We start from the raw sequence: 25284 nt of genomic DNA on the forward strand, positions 1-25284 counted from the left end.
TAAAAGAATGAAGTTAGAACACTTCCTAACACTATACATAAAAATAAACTCAAACTGGATTAAAGACCTAAACGTAAGACCAGAAACTATAAAACTCTTAAGAGGAAAACAGAGGCAGAACACTGATATAAATCACAGCCAAGATCCTATATGACTCTCCTCCTAGAGTAATGGAAATAAAAACAAGAATAAACAATGGGACCTAATTAAACTTAAAAGCTTTTAGAGAACAAAGGAAACTACAAACAAGATGAAAGACAACCCTCAGAATGGGAGAAAATAATAGCAAATAAGACAACTGACAGAAGATTAACTTCAAAAATATACAAGCAGCTCCTGCAATAGCAAGGAAAAAAAAAATTTTTTTTAAGATATTTCCAGAGAAGATATACAGATGACTAATAAACACATGAAAAGATGCTCAATATCGTTCATTATTAAAGAAATTCAAATCAAAACCAAAATGAGGTATCAGCTCACACCAGTCAAAATGGCCATAATAAAAAAATCTACAAATAAATGCTAGAGAGGGTGTGGAGAAAAGGGAACCCTCTTACAATGTTGGTGGGAACGTAAATTGATACAACCAGTATGGAGAACAGTATGGAGAGTCCTTAAAAAACTAGGTATAAAACTATCATACAACCCAGCAATCCCACTACTGGGCATATACCCTGAGAAAACCAGAACTGACAAAGACACATGTACCCCAAAGTTCACTGCAGCACTATTTACAATGGCCAGGACATGGAAGCAACCTAGATGTCCATCGACATTGAATGGATAAGGAAGTTGTGGTTGTTCAGTTGCTCAGTCATGTCCAACTCTTTGTGACCCTGTAGACTGCAGCATGCTAGGCTTCCCTGTCCTTGCCCATCTCTCAGAACTTGTTCAATGAGTCAGTGATGCCATCCAACCATCTCATCCTCTATTGCCCCCTTCTCCTCTTGCCCTCAATCTTTCCCAGCCATCAGGGTCTCTTCCAATGAGTTGGCTATTCCCATCAGGTAGCCAAACTGAAGCTTCAGCATCAGTCCTTCTAATGAATATTCCGGGTTGATTTCCTTTAGGATTGATTGCTTTGATCTCCTTGCAGTCCAAGGAACTCTCAAAAGTCTTCTCCAGCACCATAATTCAAAGGCACTAGTGTTCAACCTTCTTTATGGTCCAACTCTCACATCCAACCATCACATCCATGGCTACTGAAAAAACCATAGCTAGGTATATACGAATCTTTGTCAGCAGCAATGTCTCTGCTTTTTTATACACTAAGTTTGTCATAGCTTTTCTTCCAAGGGGCAAGCACCTTACAATTTTATGGCTGTAGTCACTGTCTGCAGAGATTTCAAGATTAAAAAAAAATAAAAAATAAAAAAAAAATAAAAACACTCTCAACAGATTGGGTAGAGAAGTAACATACCTAACATCAGATCAGATCAGATCAGATCAGTTGCTCAGTCGTGTCCAACTCTTTGCGACCCCATGAATCGCAGCACGCCAGGCCTCCCTGTCCATCACCAACTCCCGGAGTTCACTGAGACTCATGTCCATCGAGTCAGTGATGCCATCCAGCTATCTCATCCTCTGTCGTCCCCTTCTCCTTCTGCCCCCAATCCCTCCCAGCATCAGAGTCTTTTCCAATGAGTCAACTCTTCGCATCAGATGGCCAAAGTACTGGAGTTTCAGTTTTAGCATCATTCCTTCCAAAGAAATCCCAGGGCTGATCTCCTTCAGAATGGACTGGTTGGATCTCCTTGCATAGTAACACCATATATGACAAAACAGCCTTGTCATCATGAGCAGGCTTGCAAAACTTAATGAGGCTATTAGCCATATCTTGCAGAGCCACCTAAGAAAGACAGGTCATAGTGAAGAGTTCTGAAAAACAAGGTCCATGGGAGAAGGAAATGGCACACCACTCCATTATTCATGTCACGAGAACCCCATGAGCAGTAAGAAAAGGCAAAAAGAAATGAAACCAGAAGATGAGCTCTCCAGGATGGAAGGTTTCCAGTATGCTACTGGGGAAAAGCATAGGGCAATTACAAACAGCTTCAGAAAGAATGAAGCTGCTAGGCCAAAGCAGAAACAATGCTTAGCTGTGGATATGTCTGGTGGTCAAAGTCTGATGTTGTAAACAACAATACTGAATAGGAATCTAGAATGTTAGATCCATGAATCAAGTTAAGTTACAAGTGATCAAGCAGGAGATGGCAAGAGTGAACATCAACATCTTAGTAATTAGTGAACTAAAAAGGATGGGAATGGGAGAATTTAATTCAAATGACGATTATATCTACTATTGTGGGCAAGAATCCCTTAGAAGAAATGGAGTAGCTCTCACAGTCAACAAGAGTCCAAAAGGCGGTACTTTGGTGCAACCTCAAAAACAACAGAACGATCTTTGTTTATTTCCAGAGCAAACCACTCCAGGTCTATGCCCCAACCACTGATGCCAAAGGAGCTGAAGTTGACCAGTTCTTTGAAGACCTACATGACCTTGTAGAACTAACCAAACAACTAACCAAAAAAGGGATGTCCTTATGCCATAGGGAAGTGGAATGCAAAAGCAGGAAGTCAAGAGATACCTGGCTAAACAGGCAAGTTTAGCTTTGGAGTACAAAATGAAGCAGAGCAAAGGCTAACAAAGTTTTGCCAAGAGAATGCACTGGTCATAGCAAACACAATTTCCCAACAACACAAGAGATGACTACACATGGACATCACCAAATGGTCAATTCCAAAATCAGGTTGATTATATTCTTTGCAGCTGATAGAGAAGCTCTATAGAGTCAGCAAAAACACAACCAAGAGCTGACTGTGGCTCAGATTGTGAACTCCTTATTACAAAATTCAGACTTAAATTGAAAAAGGTTTTTTAAAAAATAACTGCTTTATAATCTCCAAAAATGGATCTTTCCATTTTAAGAGAAAACAAAGAACTTCAGGTAAAATTCCTGACACAGTGATTGGCACAGGATATGCACTGAACCATAGCTATTACCTAAACCTCAGGTAACTGGCAGCCTTCTTGGGAACCCTGGGGCATCCTCAAAGACCCTATTCTAGTTCTCTAGACAGACGAAGAAGCAAGACAACATGGAGAGTCTATTTATTCAATAGCAACTCTGAAGACAAAGTCTCAGAAATCTGAGGGGATGTATTTCCCCTATTTCTACTTCAGTCCATTTTCACAAGTTTCTGTCCTTCGCAGGCTACAACTTGATGTAAAAAGCTTGATGTATGTCCTAGATATACTTATACACAACCTTTGAGGGAACAGTTTGGAGGTGCAGACGAACAGGACACTTGTAAAAGTGGGACAGCAGGGTCTCACTGTAGCCCACAAGGAAGTAGAACTTGTGCGCAGGTAGCTGCCTCAGAACCAGGGCACAGATCTCCACCTGGTTAGCCCGGCGCTTCAGAATAAGCTGGTCAGCCAGGCAGCCTGGGAAGGTGCCCAGCATAAATTTGCGAAGGAAAACATCTTCCACTGTTCGCTCGGCAGCGTGGTCCTCCCCATCCAGGTTACCTGAAAAGAGAAGTGTACCATGGTGAGTTGGCCAAAATTCCAGAGGTAACATCCAAAAGCACTGGGCATTCAATTCCCCACCCGCCTCTTCTCTTTTCTTCTACAGTGGAAAAAGAATAATACTCTGAAGCTTCAAGAACATTATTTCAGTAATCCCCAAACAAATCCTGTGAAGCATGTATTATCATTATCTTGTCTCACAAAAGAGAAGGGCACAAAGCTGAGATTCCTTTATGTAGACACAGAGTACCCCTTTCCCACTCTCTCCTCACTGCCATACAAAAGCACTGGTCATTCCATGGGCCAGAGAGATGAGGCCATCAGCTACTTCTGAGGTGTGAGCTCTCTCATTAACTAGAGCCATGGCCTCAACAAGTAAATTCTCACTGTAGACCATAAACCTTTGCACCTCTTACAATATTTGTTATGAGTCTCCACACCCACCCCCTAGACCTCAGAACAAGAACTTGAAAAGGGTTTGGGATAGAAATCCATACTTTAAGTAGGTTCTCTAGACAGATGTATCTCAAACGTTCAAGTTGAGAACCCTTATAATGAACAAAATATTGTTGATTCTCATTAATTCACAGTAGTTATGCTTTATAAAGTTAAGAGTTATGTTCTATATAATCAAAATGAATAACAAATTAGTAAATACTAAACTAAACCACTGCTCCTGGTGGAAATTCTGCAAGTCTCTGGTTACAATACTTTTATCAACAGATTGATATTAAGTTTTATTTTATTTCTCTGTTAAAGACACCTACAAATGGCTGATTAACACTGAACTCTCCCCCAACAGCTCTGTAACACATGCCTGAAGAAAGCTTTTCTAACAATCGTGCCCTGTAAGGTACAACACAGTCTTCTTGTGCTTAGAAACACTAGATGGTGTTGCAGTGAAAAGGAAAAAAAAAGCAATGAGTTTCTCTTTTTTCTTTCTCTTTCCTGAGAACAAAGGAAATAATGAAAACAGTAAACAAGCTGGAGGGCAAATATAAACAGGCCTGAAAGAGATAATCACTCCTAATTTTACTTAATTCCCAATCTGTAGTCTGTATCTAGGTTTACTTTTCCCCAAACTAATCTGACACTATGTAAATTACATCCTGCACCTATAGCCCCCTAACTGCATGAGTTACATCCAGAACCTATTACCCTTTCCTAAGTGAAGTTATTAAGTCATGTCCGACTCTTTGTGACCCCATGGACCGTAGCCTACCAGGCTCCTCCATCCATGGAATTTTCTAGGCAAGGGTACTGGAACGGGTTGCCATTTCCTTCTCCAGGGGATCTTCCTGACCCAGGGATCGAACCCAGGTCTCCTGCATTGTGGGCAGACGCTTTACCATCTGAGCCACTAGGGAAGCCTATTACCCTTTAAGTGAAAGTGAAGTGAAGTCGCTCAGTCGTGTCCGACTCTTAGCAACCCCATGGACTGCAGCCTACCAGGCTCCTCCGTCCATGGGATTTTCCAGGCGAGAGTACTGGAGTGGTTTGCCATTGCCTTCTCAGCTGTTGTTGTTGTTGCTGTTGCTGCGTCGCTTCAGTCGTGTCCGACTCTGTGCGACCCCATGGACTGCAGCCTACCAGGCTTCTCCGTCCATGGGATTCTCCAGGCAAGAACACTGGAGTGGGTTGCCATTTCCTTCTCCATTACCCTTTAACTCTTTACTAATTACATCCAGTGCCTGGTGTATACCCCTATCACATTCCCTTTGTAGACCACTCCTTGTAGCTTTTTCATTTCAGAAAGAAGGCCACATTGAATAAACCAGAGACAAATGAACCCAATTACTGGGTTACCTGATGCCTGCTATTACTGTTTTAAAACAATGCAAGAATGCAAGACCTTCATTACTTTGAGCCTTATCATTTACCCTAAGACCAGGAGACCCAGGCTATATAAAGTCTAAAGAAAAAAAAAAAAAAAAAATGAAGTCTCTTGATTCACAGTTCCTGAGGCACTAGCATGCTGTGTTCTCCCCTCAGCTAACTTCTTCCTCTAAACTCTGTCTCCATAATTTTTATTTGGCATGGGTGGGCAGAGAAAGCCAAGATTTTGGCAGCAATAAATGGGAGCTCATGCAGAATCTGCTTGCAGGCAGGTGACTCCACAGGGCCCCTTGGCTTGATAGGAAGTTTAGGGATCTCTCTCCACACCAGGCTCTTTCAGGAAGAATAGCTCATTGGGGGATTTCTCTGAGGCCAGATGGCCTGGGACTCCCTGTTGTAGGGCTGTACCTCAAACACACCCAATTGGCCACCTTGGCTGCAGAAATCTGAGGCTATGGTGGAGAACAGGGGAAAAGATGCCCTACAGCTGCAGAAGCTTTATTTCTGCCTTGAGGACACCTTCTCTTCCACTGCTCTCTCTGGCACAGATTTCTACTCCGAGAAGACATTAATTCGTGGAGGATAAAAAAGAGGGAGTTTGGTATGTCCCAAACTGCTATGTTTGGTAAGCCCTCTAGAGACTGTTGATGTTTCCTATTTGGGGAATAGCTTCAGTCCCAGTTTGGAAAATTCTATGAAGAGAAACTGCTTTCACAAGGTGCCACTTTGGACAAATATCACAGGTTTAGCAGGACTTGGAAGTCACATTTGAGGCATTCTTGCCATTTGGCTTTTTGATTTTTGGACATCTTCATGCCATCCTTTTGGGGCATTTTTCTGCCCCCTTGCTTTTGATTTCTGGGCATGTCTTTGCCATTCTCTTTCTTTTTAGTGACTTTCTGCTGCTGCAGTTTGGTTTGTTTATATTGTTATGAGCATGCAAACATCCAGTACTAACTGTTCAAGCTAGAATAGGAAGCACTTCCTCTAAGGTTCCATCACAGAGTCCCCTAGGAAAAATTCTAAGTTATTGTCGACCTATAGATAACAAGGGGTGACCGCCGGGAGGAGCTACCCCTCGCCTGAGGTCAGGGGTGGTGGCCGAGGAGCAACCCCACGTCAAAGGGGCGGTGGCTGTGCCTAGAGGAGCTACTCCATGTTCAAGGTCAGGAGGGGAGGCGGTGAGGAGATACCCCTTGTCCAAGGTAAGGAAGGAGCAGCAGCTACGCTTTACTGGAGCAGCCATGAAGAGATACCCCACGTCCAAGGTAAGAAAAACCCAAGTAAGACAGTAGGTATTGCAAGAGGGCATCAGAGGGCAGACACACTGAAACCATAATCACAGAAAACTAGCCAATCTGATCACATGGATCACAGCCTTGTCTAACTCAATGAAACTAAGCCATGCCCTGTGGGGCCAACCAAGATAGGAGGGTCATGGTGGAGAGGTCTGACAGAATGTGGTCCACTGGAGAAGGGAATGGCAAACCACTTCAGTATTCTTGCCTTGAGAACCCCATGAACACTATGAAAAGGCAAAATGATAGGATACTGAAAGAGGTACTCCCCAGGTCATTAGGTGCCCAGTATGCTACTGGAGATCAGTGGAGAAATAACTTCAGAAAGAATGAAGGGATGGAGCCAAAGCAAAAACAATACCCAGTTGTGGATGTGACTGGTGATAGAAGCAAGTTCCGATGCTGTAAAGAGCAATATTGCATAGGAACCTGGAATGTCAGGTTCATGAATCAAGGCAAATTGGAAGTGGTCAAACAGGAGATGGCGAGAGTGAACGTCGCCATTCTAGGAATCAGAAAACTAAAATGGACTAGAATGGGTGAATTTAACTCAGATGACCATTGTATCTACTACTGTGGGCAGGAATCCCTTAGAAGAAATGGAGTAGCCTGCCCATTCCTGCCACTATTTGTCAACATAGTTTTGGAAGTCCTAGCCATGGTAATCAGAGAAGAAAAAGAAATAAAAGCAATCTAGATCAGAAAAGAAGGAAAATTCTCACTGTTTGCATATGACATGATACTATACATAGAAAACGCTAAAGATACCACTAGAAAATTGCTAGACCTAATCAATAAATATCATAAAGTTGTAGGATATAAAATTAATACGTAGAAAGTCCTTGCATTCCTATACACTAACAATAAAAAATCAGAAAGAGAAATTAAGCAAACAATCTCATTCACCATTGCAACCAAAAGAATAAAATACCTAGGAATAAACCTACCTAAAGAGACAAAGAGCTGTATGCAGAAAAGTGTAAAACACTGATGAAAGAAATCAAAGATGACACAGAGATGGAGAGATATACTATGTTCTTGGACTAGAAGAATCAATATTGTGAAAATGACTAAACTACTCAAGGTAATCTACAAATTCAACACAGTGTCTATTAAACCACGGATGGTATTTTTCACAGAACTAGAATAAAAAAATTTCACAATTTGTATGGAAACACAACATACCTTGAACAACCAAAGTAATGTTGCGAAAGAAAAACAGAGCTTAAATCCCTACTACTCACAAACTCCTTTCTATGAATCCGAGCAACCTTCCTGACTTCAGACTATACTATGAACTACAGTCATCAAGACAGTATGGTACTGGTAGAAAAATAGATAAATAGATCATTCTTTAACTTTACACACAAAAATAAGCTCAAAATGGATTAAAAACCCAAATGTGAGACTGGACACTATAAATTTCATAGAGGAAAACATCAGCAGAATGCTCTCTGACACAAATTATAGCAGCATCTTTTTTGATCCATCTCCCAGAATAACGTAAATTAAAAAAAAAACCAAAAACCTACTTAAAACTCAAAGAGTTTACACAGTGAAGGAATAAACAAAAAGACAACCCACAGATTGGGAGAAAATATTAAAATATTTGCAAATGATGTGACTGACAGGGTTTTAGTCTCCAAAATTTACAAACAGCTTATAATCCTCAACAGCATCAAAAGAAACAGCCTGCTCGGGCAGGAGAACTGAACAGACATCTCTCCAGAGGACATACAGACGGCATATGGACAGCTGCTAAACATTGCTAATCATTAGAGAGACGCAATCAAAGCTACAACGAGATACCACCTCACAGGGGTCAGAGTGTTATCACCAAAAAATGCAGACAGTAAATGCTGGCGAGGGTGTGGAGAGGAAGGGCGCCTTCTACACTGTTGGTGGGAATGTAAGTTGGTACAGCCACTATAGAGAATAGTACAGAGGTTCCTTAAAAAACTAAGCTACCATATGACACTACAATCCCACTCCTGGGCACATATCTGGAGAAAAACATGATCCGAAAAGATATGTGCACCTCAATGTTCATTGCAGGACTATTTACAATAGCCAAGACATGGAAGCAACCTAGATGTCCATAGGCAGAGGAATGGATAAATAAGATGCTACATATATACAATGGAATATTATTCAGCCATTAAAAGGAATGAAATGATGCCATTTGCAACATGGGCAACCTAGACAGTGTCAAACTGACAAATAAGAGAAGAAGAAACATCATATGACATCCCTTATATGTGGAATCTAAAAAGAATATAAATGAACTTACGTACAAAACAGAGACTCAGACTCAGAAAACGAACTTATGGTTGTTGGCACGAAGGGATAGTTAGGCTGTTTGGGGAGGTCACGTATACACTAATATACTCAAAATGGAAAATGAAGAAGGAACTATTATACATAGTAATGATGGAATTCCAGTTAAGCTATTTCAAATCCTGAAAGATGATGCTATCAAAGTGCTGCACTCAATATGCCAGCAAATTTGGAAAACTCAGCAGTGACCACAGGACTGGAAAAGGGCAGTTTTCATTCCAATCCCAAAGAAAGGCAATGCCAAAGAATGCTCAAACTACTGCACAATTGCACTCATCTCACACGCTAGTAAAGTAATGCTCAAAATTCTCCAGGCCAGGCTTCAGCAATACGTGAACTGTGAACTTCCAGATGTTCAAATTGGTTTTAGAAAAGGCAGAGGAACCAGAGATCAAATTGCCAACATCTGCTGGATCATGGAAAAAGCAAGAGAGTTCCAGAAAAACATCTATTTCTGCTTTATTGACTATGCCAAAGCCTTTGACTGCATGGATCACAATAAACTGTGGAAAATTATGAAAGAGATGGGAATACCAGACCACCTGACCTGACTCTTGAGAAATCTGTATGCATGTCAGGAAGCAACAGTTAGAACTGGACATGGAACAACAGACTGGTTCCAAATACGAAAAAGAGTATGTCAAGGCTGTATACTGTCACCCTGCTTATTTAACTTATATGCAGAGTACATCATGAGAAATGCTGGACTGGAAGAAACACAAGCTGGAATCAAGATTGCTGGGAGATATATCAATAACCTCAGATATGCAGATGACACCACCCTTATGGCAGAAAGTGAAGAGGAACTAAAAAGCCTCTTGATGAAGGTGAAAAAGGAGAGTGAAAAAGTTGGCTTAAAGCTCAACATTCAGAAAACGAAGATCATGGCATCTGGTCCCATCACTTCATGGGAAATAGATGGGGAAACAGTGGAAACAGTGTCAGACTTTATTTTTGGGGGCTCCAAAATCACTGCAGATGGTGACTGCAGCCATGAAATTAAAAGATGCTTACTCCTTGGAAGGAAACTTATGACCAACCTAGACAGCATATTCAAAAGCAGAGACATTACTTTGCCAACAAAGGTCTGTCTGGTCAAGGCTATGGTTTTTCCTGTGGTCATGTATGGATGTGAGAGTTGGACTGTGAAGAAAGCTGAGTGCCAAAGAATTGATGCTTTTGAACTGTGGTGTTGGAGAAGACTCTTCAGAGCCCCTTGGACTGCAAGGAGATCCAACTAGTCCATTCTGAAGGAGATCAGCCCTGGGATTTCTTTGGAAGGAATGATGCTAAAGCTGAAACTCCAGTAATTTGGCCACCTCATGTGAAGAGTTGACTCATTGGAAAAGACTCTGATGCTGGGAGGGATTGGGGACAGGAGGAGAAGGGGACGACAGAGGATGAGATGGCTGGATGGCATCACTGACTCGATGGACGTGAGTCTGTGTGAACTCCGGGAGTTGGTGATGGACAGGGAGGCCTGGCGTGCTGCAATTCATGGGGTCGCAAAGAGTTGGACACGACTGAGTGACTGAACTGAACTGAACTGAATGCAACTCTACTCAATGTTAGAGTGGTGAGGGGGTGGATGGGAGGGGGGTGTGGGAGAAAATGGATACATGTAAATGTATGGCTGAGTCCTTTCACTGTTCACCTTAAACTACTACATTGTTAGCTGGCTATACCCCAATACAAAATAAAAAGTTTAAAGTTAAAAAAAAAAAACTACAATAAGGTATCACCTCACACCGGTCAGAAAGACCATCACCAAAAAAATCTACAAACAATTAATGTTAGAGAGGGTGTGGAGTAAAGGGAACCCTCTTGCACTGTTGGTAGGAATGTAAACTGATATATCCACTATGGAGAACAGTATGGAGATTCCTTAGAATATAAAGAATGAAACTATCATGCGACCCAGCAATCCCACTACTGAACATATACCCTGAAGAAACCATAACTGAAAAAGACACATGTACCCCAATGCTCACTGCAGCACTATTTACAATAGCTAGGACATGGAAGCAACCTAGATGTTTATGGACATATGAATGGATAAAGAACTTGTAGGACATATATACAATGGAATATTATTCGGCCATAAAAAAAAGAACGCATCTGAGTCAGTTCTAATAAGGCTCTAATAAACCTAGAGCCTATTATACAGAGTTAATAAAAAGAAAAATAAATATCCTATATTAACACATATTGATGCAATGGTAAAAGAATCCACATGCAAATGCAGGAGATGCAAGAGACGTGGGTTAAATCCCTGGGTCAGGAAGCTCCCTGGAGTAGGAAATGGCGACCCACTCCAATATTCTTGTCTGGAAAATTCCATGGACAGAGGAGCCGAGCAGGGTCCAGTCCATGAGGTCACAAAGAGTCAGACACAACTGAGTGACTGAGCACTCCTGCAACGCATATATATGGAATCTAGAAAGCTGGTACTGATGAACCTATATTCAGGGCAGCAACGGAGACAGACATAGTAAACAAACCTGTGGACACAGTAGGGGAAGGACATGATGAGACGAACTGAGAGGAGCATGGAAACATATACATTCCCATATGTAATATAGCCAGTGGGAATTTGCGTTATGACTCAGGAAACTTCAAACTCGGTGTTCTCTGAAAACCTACGGGGTGGGATGGGGTGAGAGATGGGAGGGAGGCTCAAGAGGGAGAGGACATAAGCACACCTATGGCTGATTCATGTTGATGTATGGCAGAAACCAATACAATACGGTAAAGCAATTATCCTCCAATTAAACTCAACATTAAAAAAACTATGCTCATGGCAGCCAGTCCCATTACTCATGACAAATAAAAAGGGAAAAAATGGAAGCAGTGAGATTTTTTTTCTCTTCAGCTCTAAAATCACTTCTGACAGTGACTGCAGCCCTAAAATTAAAAAATGCTTGCTCCTTGGAAGGAAAGCTATCACAAACCTTGACAGAGTATTAAAAAGCAGAGACATCACCTTGTCCACAGAGGTCTGTATAGTCAAAGCTATGGTTTTTCCAATAGTCATGTATGGATGTGAGAGTTGGACCACAAAGAAGGCTGAGAGCCGAAGAATTGATGTTTTAAAATTGTGGTGCTGAGAAGACTCTTGAGGGGCCCTTGGACTGCCAAGAGATCAAACCAGTCAACCCTAAAGGAAATCAACCCTGGATATTCAGTGGAAGGGCTGATGCTGAAGCTCCAATACTTTGGCCCCTAATACAAAGAGCCGACTCACTGGAAAAGACCCTGATGCTGGGAAAGATTGAGGGCAGGAGAAGAGGGCAGCAGAGAATGAGATAGTTATACAGCATCACTGACTCGATGGACATGAATCTGGGCAACTCCGGGGGATAGCAGAGGACAGAGGAGCCTGGCATGCTGCAGTCCACGGTGCTGTCAAGAGTCAGACATGACTTAGTGACCGAACAACAACAAAGATTATACTGTATGGTACATGTGTGCATGCTCAGTCATGTCTGACTTTTTGTGAACACATGGACTGTAGCGCTAAATTGTTACCGAAATTGCAAGTCTGTGTGCCAGATGCATGGTGAGGTCCATCAATACTAAAACATTACAGTTTAGAACAGAGAAAGGTTTATTATAGATTCATACAAAGAGATGGTGGCTCATCCCCTAAGAACCCCAGAGTTACTAAAAAGATTTCAGCAAGCCCTTTAAAAGAAAGGGTGAGGGATGGGCATGGTTACTTGTTGCAGACTTCTCCGTGTCAGATCCTTTGTTCTCAAGGTCAGGTCATGATTAAGTAACCATGTTCCTGTAAATCTCTACCAGCTGAATGTTATTCTCTGTCCTGACAAGAAAGGGCAAAGTCCCAAAGCACAACAACTTTCACCCTCCGAGGTCCCAGTCTGGCTAAGAGAAGGCAGATCTCAGTTGGCAGCTGCTTCCTACAGTCTGCCCAGCTGTCATCCCTGAGGGAGCCAGGCACCCAACCAACTGATCGTCAGTCTCCTCAGCCCATCCAAATGGGGAGACCAGGTCCCCCAGACTGCGGCCAGGCAGAAGGCAACTGCTATCAGGTTGCAGAGACAGGGATGAGGAAAGAGGTTCACTGCTGCCTCAAGGCCTGGGCCAAGGCTAGTGGAGGGCCTCAGTAAGGGCTATGAAGCCCTGCAGGACATAGTCCCCAGTCTATTCCCTGGGCCCTCCAGCTCACCTGCTGGCCCAAGGCTGGGTAAGCTGTAGGGCCTCCAGGAGAAGGCCTGAATCTGCCTCTTACCTCAATGTCTACCTCATGACCACACCACTAACCCTTGACTGAATCACTTCCCCAATAGTCCTTCATTGACAGTTAGCAGTGGATAGGGCCAACTGTGGCACTGACCGATAGCTAAGCAGGACCACTAATGGTCGCTCACTGACAGATGGTTGCTTGTGAGCAGGGCCCACTGAGGCAGCAAGCAATGACTGAGCAAAACCTGTTGCTTAGTAACAGGGTGCAGAGTAACAAGGGACAGCAATGGCTGCCTGCTAAGGGCTATGCTCATCCTGTTGTTACAGCCTGCCAGGATCCTCTTGTAACAGCACAGTGAGCTCAGCCTTTAGCATACAGCCACTGCTGTGCATCATTACTCTGCACCCTGTTATCAGGCAACGGGTCCTACTCAGCCATTGGTTAGTGCCTCAGTGTGCCTCACCCACTGGCAACCAACTGTCAATGAGCAACAGTTAGTGAGAGGATTCAGACAATAGATGAATGTTGGTCAATAGTGGAGAGTGAGGTAAGAGGCGGATCCCAGTCTTCTTCCCAAGGCCCTCCAGCTCACCCAGCCTTGGGCCAGTGGGGCAGATGGGGGGCCCAAAGAACAGGCTTGGGGCTGTGTACTGTAGGACTTTTCAGAGCCCTCACCAAGGCCACTCACTAGTTTTGGCCCAGGCCTTGAGGCAGCGGTGAACCTCTCCCCCATCCTGGTCTCTGCGACCTAACAGCCATGGTGGTGTGGTGGTCCCAGATGGGACCCAAGGCATAAGGGGCCTTTCCCTCCCTGGCGCTGGCCTGCATGCTCCACTAAGACAGACACCAGCTATAATGGTTCTCTCAGCCATTGGCCCACTCCGGTGGGCCCCTCCCCCAAAGCAAGTGAGCAACCATAGAGAAGTGACCATTAACAGCCCTGCTCTGCCATTGGTCAGTGCTACTGAAAGCCCCTCCCTCTACTGTATAGACCCTGAATTCTAACGGTTTTTGAGGGGCTAGTCTGCCATCTTCTCTGTTTGCTGACCTTCCAATTAAAGTCATTATTTCTTGCTCCAACAACTCATTTCCAAATTTATTGGCCTGTTATGCCGTGAGCAGAATGAGCTTGGGCTCAGTAACAGTGGCAGTTTGCCTGGGACACAGTTTGTGGGACCTGGTCTCCCCTCTTTAGAGGCCTGAGGACTAGTTGGGTTGGGCAAAGCCTGGAGACCTGGCCCTGAAGGAACTGTCAACTGAGCTCTGCGTCCTCTTAGCCAGGACCAGGACTTTGGAGTGTAAAAGTTGTGCCTTGAGACCTTGTCCTTTCTTGTCAAGACAATAACATTCGTTTGGGTAGAGATTTACAGGAAAATCATTACCTGAACATGACCTGACTTCAAGAACAAAGGATCTAATATCAGGAAGTTTGCAACAACTAACCATGTCCCTCCATCACCTTTTGCTTTTACAAGGACTTTGCTGAAAACTGGGATTCTTAAGGCATGAACCACCTGTCTCCTTACATGGCCCTGAAAAAAAAACTTTTCTCTGTCCCAAACTCCAATGTTTTAGTATTGTTTGGCCTTACTGTGCATCAAGCACACAGACTTGACTATGTTCAGTAACACTCTGTCCATGGGATTCTCTAGTCAAGAATACGGGAGTGGGTTGCCAATGCCCTCCTTCAGGGGACCTTCCTGACTCAGGGATCAAACCTGCGTCTCCTGCATCTCCAGCATGGCAGGCGAACCTGGTAAAATGTCAACAACCATAACCCTAGTTATTATCTGAAAGTGTTTTATGTCACACCAGTAACCTAGTTACTCTGTCAATTGCATTGTAATCAGATTTTAAACATGATTTAAGTCTTTTGTCATTATATATACCTATGGGTTCACTCTGATGTCTTTGAAAAATGCTTCAGCTGCAAGATTTATAGAAGGATTTTTAGATAAATACAAGTTTCTGATCTTCACACCATAATGCTGAATTGGCTAAGAAATCAAAGAATCCTAATAAGTACCTGATGGCTTCATAAAATGCTAACAAAAGGATTAAATGGACAGAAGATATGGTTTTAATTTTATGATTTCTATCTGAAAAATAACAGATTTGAATTTGTGTTTTCCGGTGTAAGGAAAACCTTCTTCTCAAACTGATTATGACGTAAAGTAATTTGGTAAATTTTCTTTGTAAGCAGAATGGAAACATTTATCTTTTCCCCTTTGTCTGCTTTCTAGAGATTAGGAACTCTTAGATTCCCAGAAGCTTATTAGCTAAGTCAGGAAGCCTACCTCACTAACAGGTACAAAAATCTCAAGATTTGGGGGACCTTAAAAAGGAAGGAAGTCAGTGGGTCTGATAAGTAAAATCTGTGACAAGCCCTTGGTGTGATTTTCTTAGCCCTGAGAAGTCTTTTAAAAGTTCAGTCTGAGAATCCTTAAAAAGTTTCAGCAAGCAAAAAGCCTCTATGATCAACTGTAATTATATACATCATCAGGTCAAGTTCATTGAAACTAGACTGAAATTTGGTTCTTTCTCTTAAGAGAACAAAGTTTTCATGGAAGGCTGCTTTTAATTAGTCTGTGTAAACTTATTTGCCTTTAAGTGACTTATATTTGTTGTTAAAATCTTCTGTTATTTTGGTAAGGTAAACAAGTATTATCTCACAATGATCTACAAAGGTTATGGCATGTGTAGGTAAAGCTCATTCTGCTTCTACAAAATTTTTTATCTTGATGTCCTTAAAACATGGCAACAATCTACTACTACATCAGGGGATTAAAATGGGTAAACAATAGCTGTAAATCAGACTCAGGACTACGGAAAACCCAAGACGGCCACCTGGCTTTTCCCAGCCCCCTGACAAATCAAAATTTTTTTAATTTGATGGGTTTAATGTCCTCACAATGGAAACAATTATGTTTCACTTAAGAGTTTTGTTAACTAAGGTCTCCGTTTACCAAGACTCATTTCCCAGTTTCTTGCTATTATGTTATAATGCTAAAGAAGTTTAATTAAGGAGTACTTTTAAGTTTGTTTCCGAAGCTTATCTCAGTAATCTTATCTTTGAATGGAGATCAGATGCCCTGTGACCTGAAACCAGGGTATTATGCATACTGGAAAAGATCTAATTCAAAGGACAATCACCAACCTAGATGGAAGGATCAGGTACTCTTAACTAGCTCATGCACAGTGAAACTAAGAGGAATTATCTCTTGGATTAATTTTCACTCACAAAGGGTCTCTGCATTGGATTGGGTTATAGTGAAGACTGCTGATCTCAAAATTACCTTAAAACAATGCTCAGAGGAGAAACTACATTCATACCAGGATGAGAAGACATCAGAAGGAGACAGCCTACCCAAGATCCTGGACCTGACTTATATGATTCTTTAAAATATTTTCTTGACTTCTTGGACCTCTGCATATGAATCAAACGTTTTTCTATCACAGACATGATCCTATGCTAGTTTTAAACATCAATCCAATTGTTGGGTTTGTAGCCAATTAACTGTGTCTAGTACTTCTGGGTTACTTTGGTGGATTTCTCCACTCCAAGGCTCTAACTGGCTGACTGTTAGGGAATTTATTTTAAAGAAAAATTATAGTCATGTTCAGGCCACTATTGATATTAATAGATATCCCCTCACCTGATCAATTAATAATACCTGCTCTGAACTTGGCCATAAACATAAAATTTCCTTATCACTCAAGTTCAGTCACAGCAACAAGCAAAATTTCAGCCAAGGAATAAAAGCCTCTCATAAGTATGAGATTTATGCAGTTAACACCAGGCTACGGTAATTTAAGTTTTAATGGTCCTCTATGTTAGAAACAATTAGACTACACTAAGGATAATCAGTCTAGTAACATTAGGAAATTAAGCTGGGTGTCTTATAAACAGTGATAATGTATAATTTCCCTTAAAGATAGGGACTGTAACAGAACAGACTAAGATAACCTGGGGATATACTGGGTTACACCTAATGGAAGTTCTTGACTTAAATTCTAACTTAACCCTACTAATACTATTAGGTATTTTCTATACTGCCTGCTTCAGAAAATTGTTTCTTACATTACCAAATGTGTGATTGAGCCTCTGATAAAATGATGATATATAGTTCCATATGAGAGCAGTGATTCTAACAGCATAACTCCAGATATGAGAAGAAGCAACAAGAGGGGATATCTTCCTGGACCACAAGAGACTAGTAAAGACAGGTAATTCAGAGAATTCTGGATATTGTTTTATGGCCTAACCCAGTAACAGCACATTGAGTGGCCTGTCAATGAAATCTTCACCAGACCTGGGAATAAGCATTCCTATTTGGACTGTGCAAAGTAATTGCAGTTGGGGCAAAAGTAATTGAGGTTCAAAAGTAACTGCAGTTGAGTTTTGCACCAACTGTAATTACTCTTACTTTTGCATCAACCACAATTACTTTTGAACCTCAATTACTTTTGCACCAACGAAACAGCACACTGGGACAAAATGGCCATGAATGCCCCCAAACCATGGTCAAATTTATGACCCTGAAGGGAATCTACCAACTAGATATTGGCACTTGCCATCTACCTCTACAAAGATTAAATCATGGCCACTGCAGCTGCTGACTTTCAATATCTCTTGAAAGGAGTTCTGGGTGGAGATCAGGAATGAAGCACTCTGTGCTCTGGAACAACTGACAGAACAGACCTTCAAATACTTAAAATACTTTCAAGAGGAGATTTTATGAGCCCAGACTCTTGCTCATACCTAGCTCATCTTCTCATACCTAGAGAAACACTAACGCCATTGACAGTGACATTTGCTTTGGCTATTAAGGAGAAAACTACAATTAAAAGTCAAAATACAGTAGCTGTGGTTCAGACATTCAAGGAAATAACTAGATGGCACAATGGGTATGATTTCAGACTAGTCCTTGTATTGTTAAAAACTTGACTTTTCTGAGTTGTATCCAACTTGGGATACCATTCAGTTTAGTTAAGTTCAGTCGCTCAGTTGTGTCCAACTCTTGGCAACCCCATGAATTGCAGCATGCCAGGCCTCCCTGTCCATCACCAACTCCCGGAGTTCACCGAAACTCATGTCCATCAAGTCGGTGATGCCATCCAAGATGCCATTAGCCATTCTCCAAACAATGTCTGCTAGCAATGGGTCACACAGTGTTACTTTTTAAAGGTCACTTCTTGTAATTATTGTATGTTTAGACAAACTGCCTCAGATCACATGTTAACAAAAATAGAAAACACACGTGCAGTTACCAATAGCCATATTAAAGGTTAAAACCTACTTGGATAAAACCAGACAACTGGCTACCCTGGCTTCAAGTCTCCTTGAAGTGTAAAGTCTAGATTAGGATTCAGGTGTATTTTCCTAAAAAAAAAAAAAAATAATTTCTATCCTGTTTACTATCATTCTCAGTTCAGTTCAGTCGCTCAGTCGTGTCCGACATTTTGCGACTCCATGAATTGCAGCACGCCAGGCCCCCCTGTCCATCACCAACTCCCAGAGTCCACCCAAATCCATGTCTATTGAGTCGGTGATGCCATCTAACCATCTCATCCTCTGTCGTCCCCTCCTCCTCCTGCCCTCAATCTTTCCCAGCATCAGGGTCTTTTCAAATGAGTCAGCTCTTCACATCAAGTGGCCAAAGTATTGGAGTTTCAGCTTCAGCATCAGTCCTTCCAATGAACACCCAGGACAGATCTCCTTTATTATGGGCTGGTTGGATCTCCTTGCAGTCCAAGGGACTCTCAAGAGTCTTCTCCAACACCACAGTTCAAAAGCATCAATTCTTCGGAGCTCAGGAATAAGCATCTTTTAATTTCATGGCTACAATCACCATCTGCAGTGATTTTGGAGCCCAGAAAAATAAAGTCAGACACTGTTTCCCCATCTATTTGCCATGAAGTGATGGGACCAGATGCCATGATCTTAGTTTTCTGAATGTTGAGCTTTAAGCCAACCTTTTCACTCTCCTCTTTCACTTTCATCGAGGCTCTTTAGTTCTTCACTTTCTGCCATAAGGGCGGTGTCATTTGCATATCTGAGATTACTGATATTTCTCCCGGCAATCTTGATTCCAGTTCTAACTGAGTGCAAATGGTTCCATTCCTTTGGACAGGATAACCCAAGCAGTGATCATTATCTGGACCACACTCAAAATTGTTATCAAATGTAGCTTGGTTCTTATTCCTGCTTTGACTCCTAGTTTGACTCCTTGTTACAGTAATTCTTTCACTGATCTTTGGCCTCTGCTTTTTTTAAGAAAAACAAAAAACTACTTGTTAAATTTTGCCTCCTCCAGATTACAACAGATTCACCTCAAGGTAATGACGATACAGAGATTACAGCACTCCTAAGAACGAGTGCGTGATGAACTATGGAATGAGGTTCATGACATTGTACAGGAGACAGGGATCAAGACCATCCCCATGGAAAAGAAATGCAAAAAAGAAAAATGGCTGTCTGGGGAGGCCTTACAAATAGCTGTGAAAAGAAGAGAAGCAAAAAGCAAAGGAGAAAAGGAAAGATATATCCATTTGAATACAGAGTTCCAAAGAATAGCAAGAAGAGATAAGAAAGCCTTCCTCAGCGATCAATGCAAAGAAATAGAGGAAAACAACAGAATGGGAAAGACTAGAGATCTCTTCAAGAAAATTAGAGATACCAAGGGAACATTTCATGCAAAGATGGGCTCAATAAAGGACAGAAGTGGTATGGACCTAACAGAAGCAGAAGATATTAAGAAGAGGTGACAAGAATACACAGAAGAACTGTACAAAAAAGATCTTCACGACCCAGATAATCACGATGGTGTGATCACTCACATAGAGCCAGACATCCTGGAATGTGAAGTCAAGTGGGCCTTAGAAAGCATCACTATGAACAAAGCTAGTGGAGGTGATGGAATTCCAGTTGAGCTATTCCAAATCCTGGAGGATGATGCTGTGAAAGTGCTGCACTCAATATGTCAGCAAACTTGGAAAACTCAGCAGTGGCCACAGGAATGGAAAAGGTCAGGTTTCATTCCAATCCCAAAGAAAGGCAATGACAAAGAATGCTCAAACTACCGCACAATTGCACTCATCTCACATGCTAGTAAAGTAATGCTCAAAATTCTCCAAGCCAGGCTTCAGCAATACATGAATCCTGAACTTCCAGATGTTCAAGCTGGTTTTAGAAAGGGCAGAGGAACCAGAGATCAAATTTCCAACATCCACTGGATCATGGAAAAAGCAAGAGAGTTGCAGAAAAACATCTATTTCTGCTTTATTGACTATGCCAAAGCCTTTGACTCTGTGGATCACAATAAACTGTGGAAAATTCTGAAAGAGATGGGAATACCAGACCACCTGACCTGCCTCTTGAGAAATTTGTATGCAGGTCAGGAAGCAACAGTTAGAACTGGACATGGAACAACAGACTGGTTCCAAATATGAAAAGGAGTTCGTCAAGGCTGCATATTGTCACCCTGCTTATTTAACTTATATGCAGAGTACATCATGAGAAACGCTGGACTGGAAGAAACACAAGCTGGAATCAAGATTGCTGGGAGAAATATCAATAACCTCAGATATGCAGATGACACCACCCTTATGGCAGAAAGTGAAGAGGAACTCAAAAGCCTCTTGATGAAAGTGAAAGTGGAGAGTGAAAAAGTTGGCTTAAAGCTCAACATTCAGAAAACCAAGATCATGGCATCCGGTCTCAACACTTCATGGGAAATAGATGGGGAAACAGTAGGAACAGTGTCAGACTTTATTTTTCTGGGCTCCAAAATCACTGTAGATGGTGACTGCAGCCATGAAATTAAAAGATGCTTACTCCTTGGAAGGAAACTTATGACCAACCTAGATAGCATACTCAAAAGAAGAGACATTACTTTGCCAACAAAGGTCCATCTAGTCAAGGCTATGGTTTTTCCAGTGGTCATGTATGGATGTGAGAGTTGGACTGTGAAGAAGGCTGAGCACCAAAGAATTGATGCTTTTGAACTGGGGTGTTGGAGAAGACTCTTGAGAGTCCCTTGGACTGCAAGGAGATCCAACCAGTCCATTCTGAAGGAGATCAGCCCTGGGATTTCTTTGGAAGGAATGATGCTAAAGCTGAAACTCCAGTACTTTGGCCACCTCATGCGAAGAGTTGACTCATTGGAAAAGACTCTGAGGGATTGGAGGCAGGAGGAGAAGGGGACAACAGAGGATGAGATGGCTGGGTGGCATCACTGACTCGATGGACGTGAGTTTGAGTGAACTCCGGGAGTTGGTGATGGACAGGGAGGCCTGGCGTGCTGCAATTCACGGGGTCGCAAACAGTCGGACACGACTGAGCGACTGAACTGAACTGAACTGAAGAACAGATCCTAGAGGAATAACAAGAGAACTCACCAGAGGGCCCCTTAATAAAATATAATGAAACAGAATGAGAACTCCACAATCCCAACCAGGTAGGGTCGACGAGTCCCTTGTTAGCCTGAACAAGCTACAGAAGACAGACCATTGTCCCTCATCTTCCCAATAAAGATTTCTTGGGGTTCACATCTCTCAAAGGGGATTTGAAATAGGACATAAATGAGCCCCTTGGTTGGACAGCTGGTGACTGTCAAGTGGAGCAAAACTGAGGTTTTATCCTCAGCCAGACAAGAATGATGCCTATTTCCCTTCCTCCACTGATACGGAGTAAATAAATTAACACTGGGGAATTTGTTGCAGTGAAAAGGAAAAAAGAGGAATGAGTTTCTCTTTATTTTCTTTTCCCTTTCCTGAAAATAAAGAAAATAAAGAGAACACTGAACAGGCTGGAGAAGAAACATAAACAGGCCTGAAAGAGCTCATTTTAGTTTTACTAGTTTTACTTTAGATTAGTTTACCTAGTTTTAGTTTACCTATTCCCAATCTTAGTCTGCAACTAGGGTTGCTTTTCCCAAAACTAACCTGACTTTACGTAAACTACACCCTGCACCTATTGCCCCCTAATTCTGCATGAGTTACATCCCGCACGACTATGCTTTAACTCTAATGCTAATTACATCCTGGACCTGTGCTTACTCACCTTCATGGCACTCCCTTTGCAGACCACCCTTGTAGCTTTTTGCATTTCAGAAAGAAGGCCACAGTACAATAAACCAGAGACAAATGGACCCAATTACTGGGCTACCAGATTGCAAGACTCAATTACCAGGTTATCTGATGCCAACTATGACTGTTTTGAAAGAATTCAAGAAAAATTCAAGATCTTCATTACTTTAAGCATTATCATTTACCCTAAGACCACAAGACCCAGGCTATATAAACTCTCGTTTCCCCTAGGAGTGGGGCGCAGCTCCTCAGACACTAGCCTGCTGTGTTCTCCCCTCAGCTGGCTGAAGATTAAAGCCATCTTTCTATTCCCTCGAAACTCTGCCTGTATTTTTTTTTTTCAGCATCAATGGGCAGAGAAAAGCAAGATTTTGCTGGTAACAAGAGCATGTCAGGGGAATCAACAACAAAAAGCACAAAACTTGAAAACATTGCACTCTGGCTAAGTTGCTTAGTCGTGTCCGACTCTGTGTGACCCCATAGATGGCAGCCCACCAGGCTCCTCCATCCCTGGGATTCTCCAGGCAAGAACACTGGAATGGGTTTCCATTTCCTTCTCCAATGCAAGAAAGTGAAAACTGAAAGTGAAATCGCTTAGTCGTGTCAGACTCTTCGCCTCCCATGGACTGCAGCCTACCAGGCTCCTCCTTCCATGGGATTTTCCAGGCAAGAGTACTGGAGTGGGTTGCCACTGCCTTCTAACAGATCTCAAAGAGAGTACTTGTTTACACCATGAAAGCTGAAACAAGAAGGCCGAGAGCCTTATTCAACCTCAGCTGGGAAGGTATACGCAGAGTTGTTGCTCCGCCCACATCTGAGGATGAATGTCAAAATGAGGTAGGAGATAGATGGAATTCAGGCTGGACATTTATAATTAGCCACTCTTCTGCTTGCATTTCCTGAGATAAGAGACAGGTGCGCTTCAGTTGAGGAATTTACAGGCAACAAAACAGGGCATATAGCCAGTCTTTGTCTCTTGCTAACACCTCAAGGGAATAATCATGGCAAGGACAAAGAAAGGAAAAAACCCTGTCTGATAAGGGGAACACTACACATGCACGGAAGGGCTCCTTGGGGTCAAAAGTCAGAGGATAATTCCAGGCCACAGTGACTCTTGCTCCTCCCAGAAGCCTTCACTTAAAGATCCATCTTGGCTAGGGTGTGCGTGGGCACCCTAGAGGAGGTTCCTGAGACAAATTAACCAAAGGGAACAAAGCAAGGTGACTGGCCTGAGGGAAGACACAGACTTGGAAAACTGCCCCTTTACAAAGGATTTAAACTTCCCAAAGGCTTGGCTCTCTCTGAGCTTGTCTATGCACCTTTCTACATGTATTTTTCGTTTCAATAAACTTTCTACTTTATTCTTTATCTTCTGCCTCCTTACCTGAATTTGTTCTTGACTAGGCAGGCAAGACTAGGGAACATGGCCCTAATTGCTGGCTTCTGCAGTACAGTGGTTAGGACTCCCTGTCTGGGAAACTAAGGGCCTGTTATTAGCTACCGCTTACTGCTACTTGCTGCAAGCTACCGCCTAGTGTTACGCAGGTCTGAAATCAAAAAGCACCTCAAGCAGGCAAATTCACAAACATGGAATCTGCAAATAATGGTATCAACTGTATGTAGATTTGTGCTCTGGTTGAAAACTGCAATATTTAGAACAGTTTCCTGGGTTGTTCAAATTCTACAAGGTTTCACTTTTTTCACTGCCTCTGAGCTATTTTATATCTCTAAATTATAATCAAGTTTTATTGTTTTAGTCATTTAGTCATGTCTGACTTTTTTTGCAACCCCTTGAACTGTGTTACCCACCAGGCTCCTCTGTCCATGGGATTTTCCAGGCATGATTAATGGAGTGGGTTGCCATCCCATCCCAGGGATCAAACCAGTGTCTCCAGGTTTCCTGCACTGCAGACAGATTCATCACTGCTGAACTATGCTGCTGCTGCTAAGTCACCTGAGTCGTGTCCGACTCTGTGTGACCCCATGGACGGCAGCCCACCAGGCTCCCCCGTCCCTGGGATTCTCCAGGCAAAAAAACTGGAGTGGGTTGCCATTTCCTTCTCCAATGCATAAAAGTGAAAAGTGAAAGTGAAGTCACTCAGTCCTGTCCGACTCTTCGCGACCCCATGGACTGCAGCCCACCAGGCTCCTCCGTCCATGGGACTTTCCAGGCAAGAGTACTGGAGTGGGGTGCCATTGCCTTCTCCAGGCTGAACCATGCAGGAAGCCCCAAATAACCGACAGCAATGCAAAACAATTATCTTTAGGCATGCAAGTAATTTCTGTGAAAGTTCAACAAAGTCCTTGCCCACCCCCCATGGAAAAAAAAAACAATTTTGCATCCCTTCAAATACATTTGGACATTCCGTATCACATACCTCTCATCTATATTAATTCTCCTTTACTTTAACTTATTTCTGATCCACCCATTTAATACTGAGTTAACTAAAATCTCTGACACGTGTTCAATTCGTGTTTTATGTGACAGTCACGACACAGCACGTCTCTGTCCCGCACCGTCCCCTCACCTGTGTGCAGTGACAGCCAGCCCTTGCGGTGGGCGATGTAGTGAGGCGCATGCGCTTCCTCGTAGGTCACTGGTTTGTTCCCCTTGCCCACTCGGACTCGGGCCGCCCGGTTCTGAAAAGAGAAGCCGTGACTTTCCGCGACCACTGACCAAGGACGAGCCCTAGGTCATGTCCCCACCCCCAGGTCCCAGACCCCGAGGCCGCGAGTCCCCATGCTGCGCTCACCTTGAAGCAGACCGCGGAGGTATGCAGGGCGCGCCAGATGCACGGCAGATCCCGGCTCCAGGACAGCATCTGTAGGGACAGTGAGGGGTGAGACCCAGACAGCGGCCCTCACTTCCACCCGGCCGTCCGGCCCGCACCGCCCACTCACCAGAGGCCTGAGCCCGCCACCGCAGTGGAGCGCCACCATCTTGGACGTGGGGGCGGGGCGGGGCGGGGCGGGGCGGGCCGTGT

At 42.9% G+C, this 25284-nt stretch overlaps 1 protein-coding gene across 1 annotated transcript; it reads right to left on the reverse strand.

Moving 5' to 3' along the window:
- Positions 1-3096: 3096 nt before the first annotated feature.
- MRPS24 (mitochondrial ribosomal protein S24) lies at positions 3097-25284 on the reverse strand. Its single transcript, XM_055558131.1, has 4 exons — positions 25202-25284; positions 25054-25122; positions 24829-24940; positions 3097-3532 (listed from the first exon to the last, which is right to left on the reverse strand). Exons 1-4 carry the CDS (start codon positions 25238-25240, stop codon positions 3249-3251), a joined length of 504 nt encoding a protein of 167 aa, XP_055414106.1. The 5' UTR covers positions 25241-25284; the 3' UTR covers positions 3097-3248.

The sequence above is a fragment of the Bubalus kerabau genome, chromosome 20 (assembly GCF_029407905.1).
Source record: "Bubalus kerabau isolate K-KA32 ecotype Philippines breed swamp buffalo chromosome 20, PCC_UOA_SB_1v2, whole genome shotgun sequence".
Classification (NCBI taxonomy): domain Eukaryota; kingdom Metazoa; phylum Chordata; class Mammalia; order Artiodactyla; family Bovidae; genus Bubalus; species Bubalus kerabau.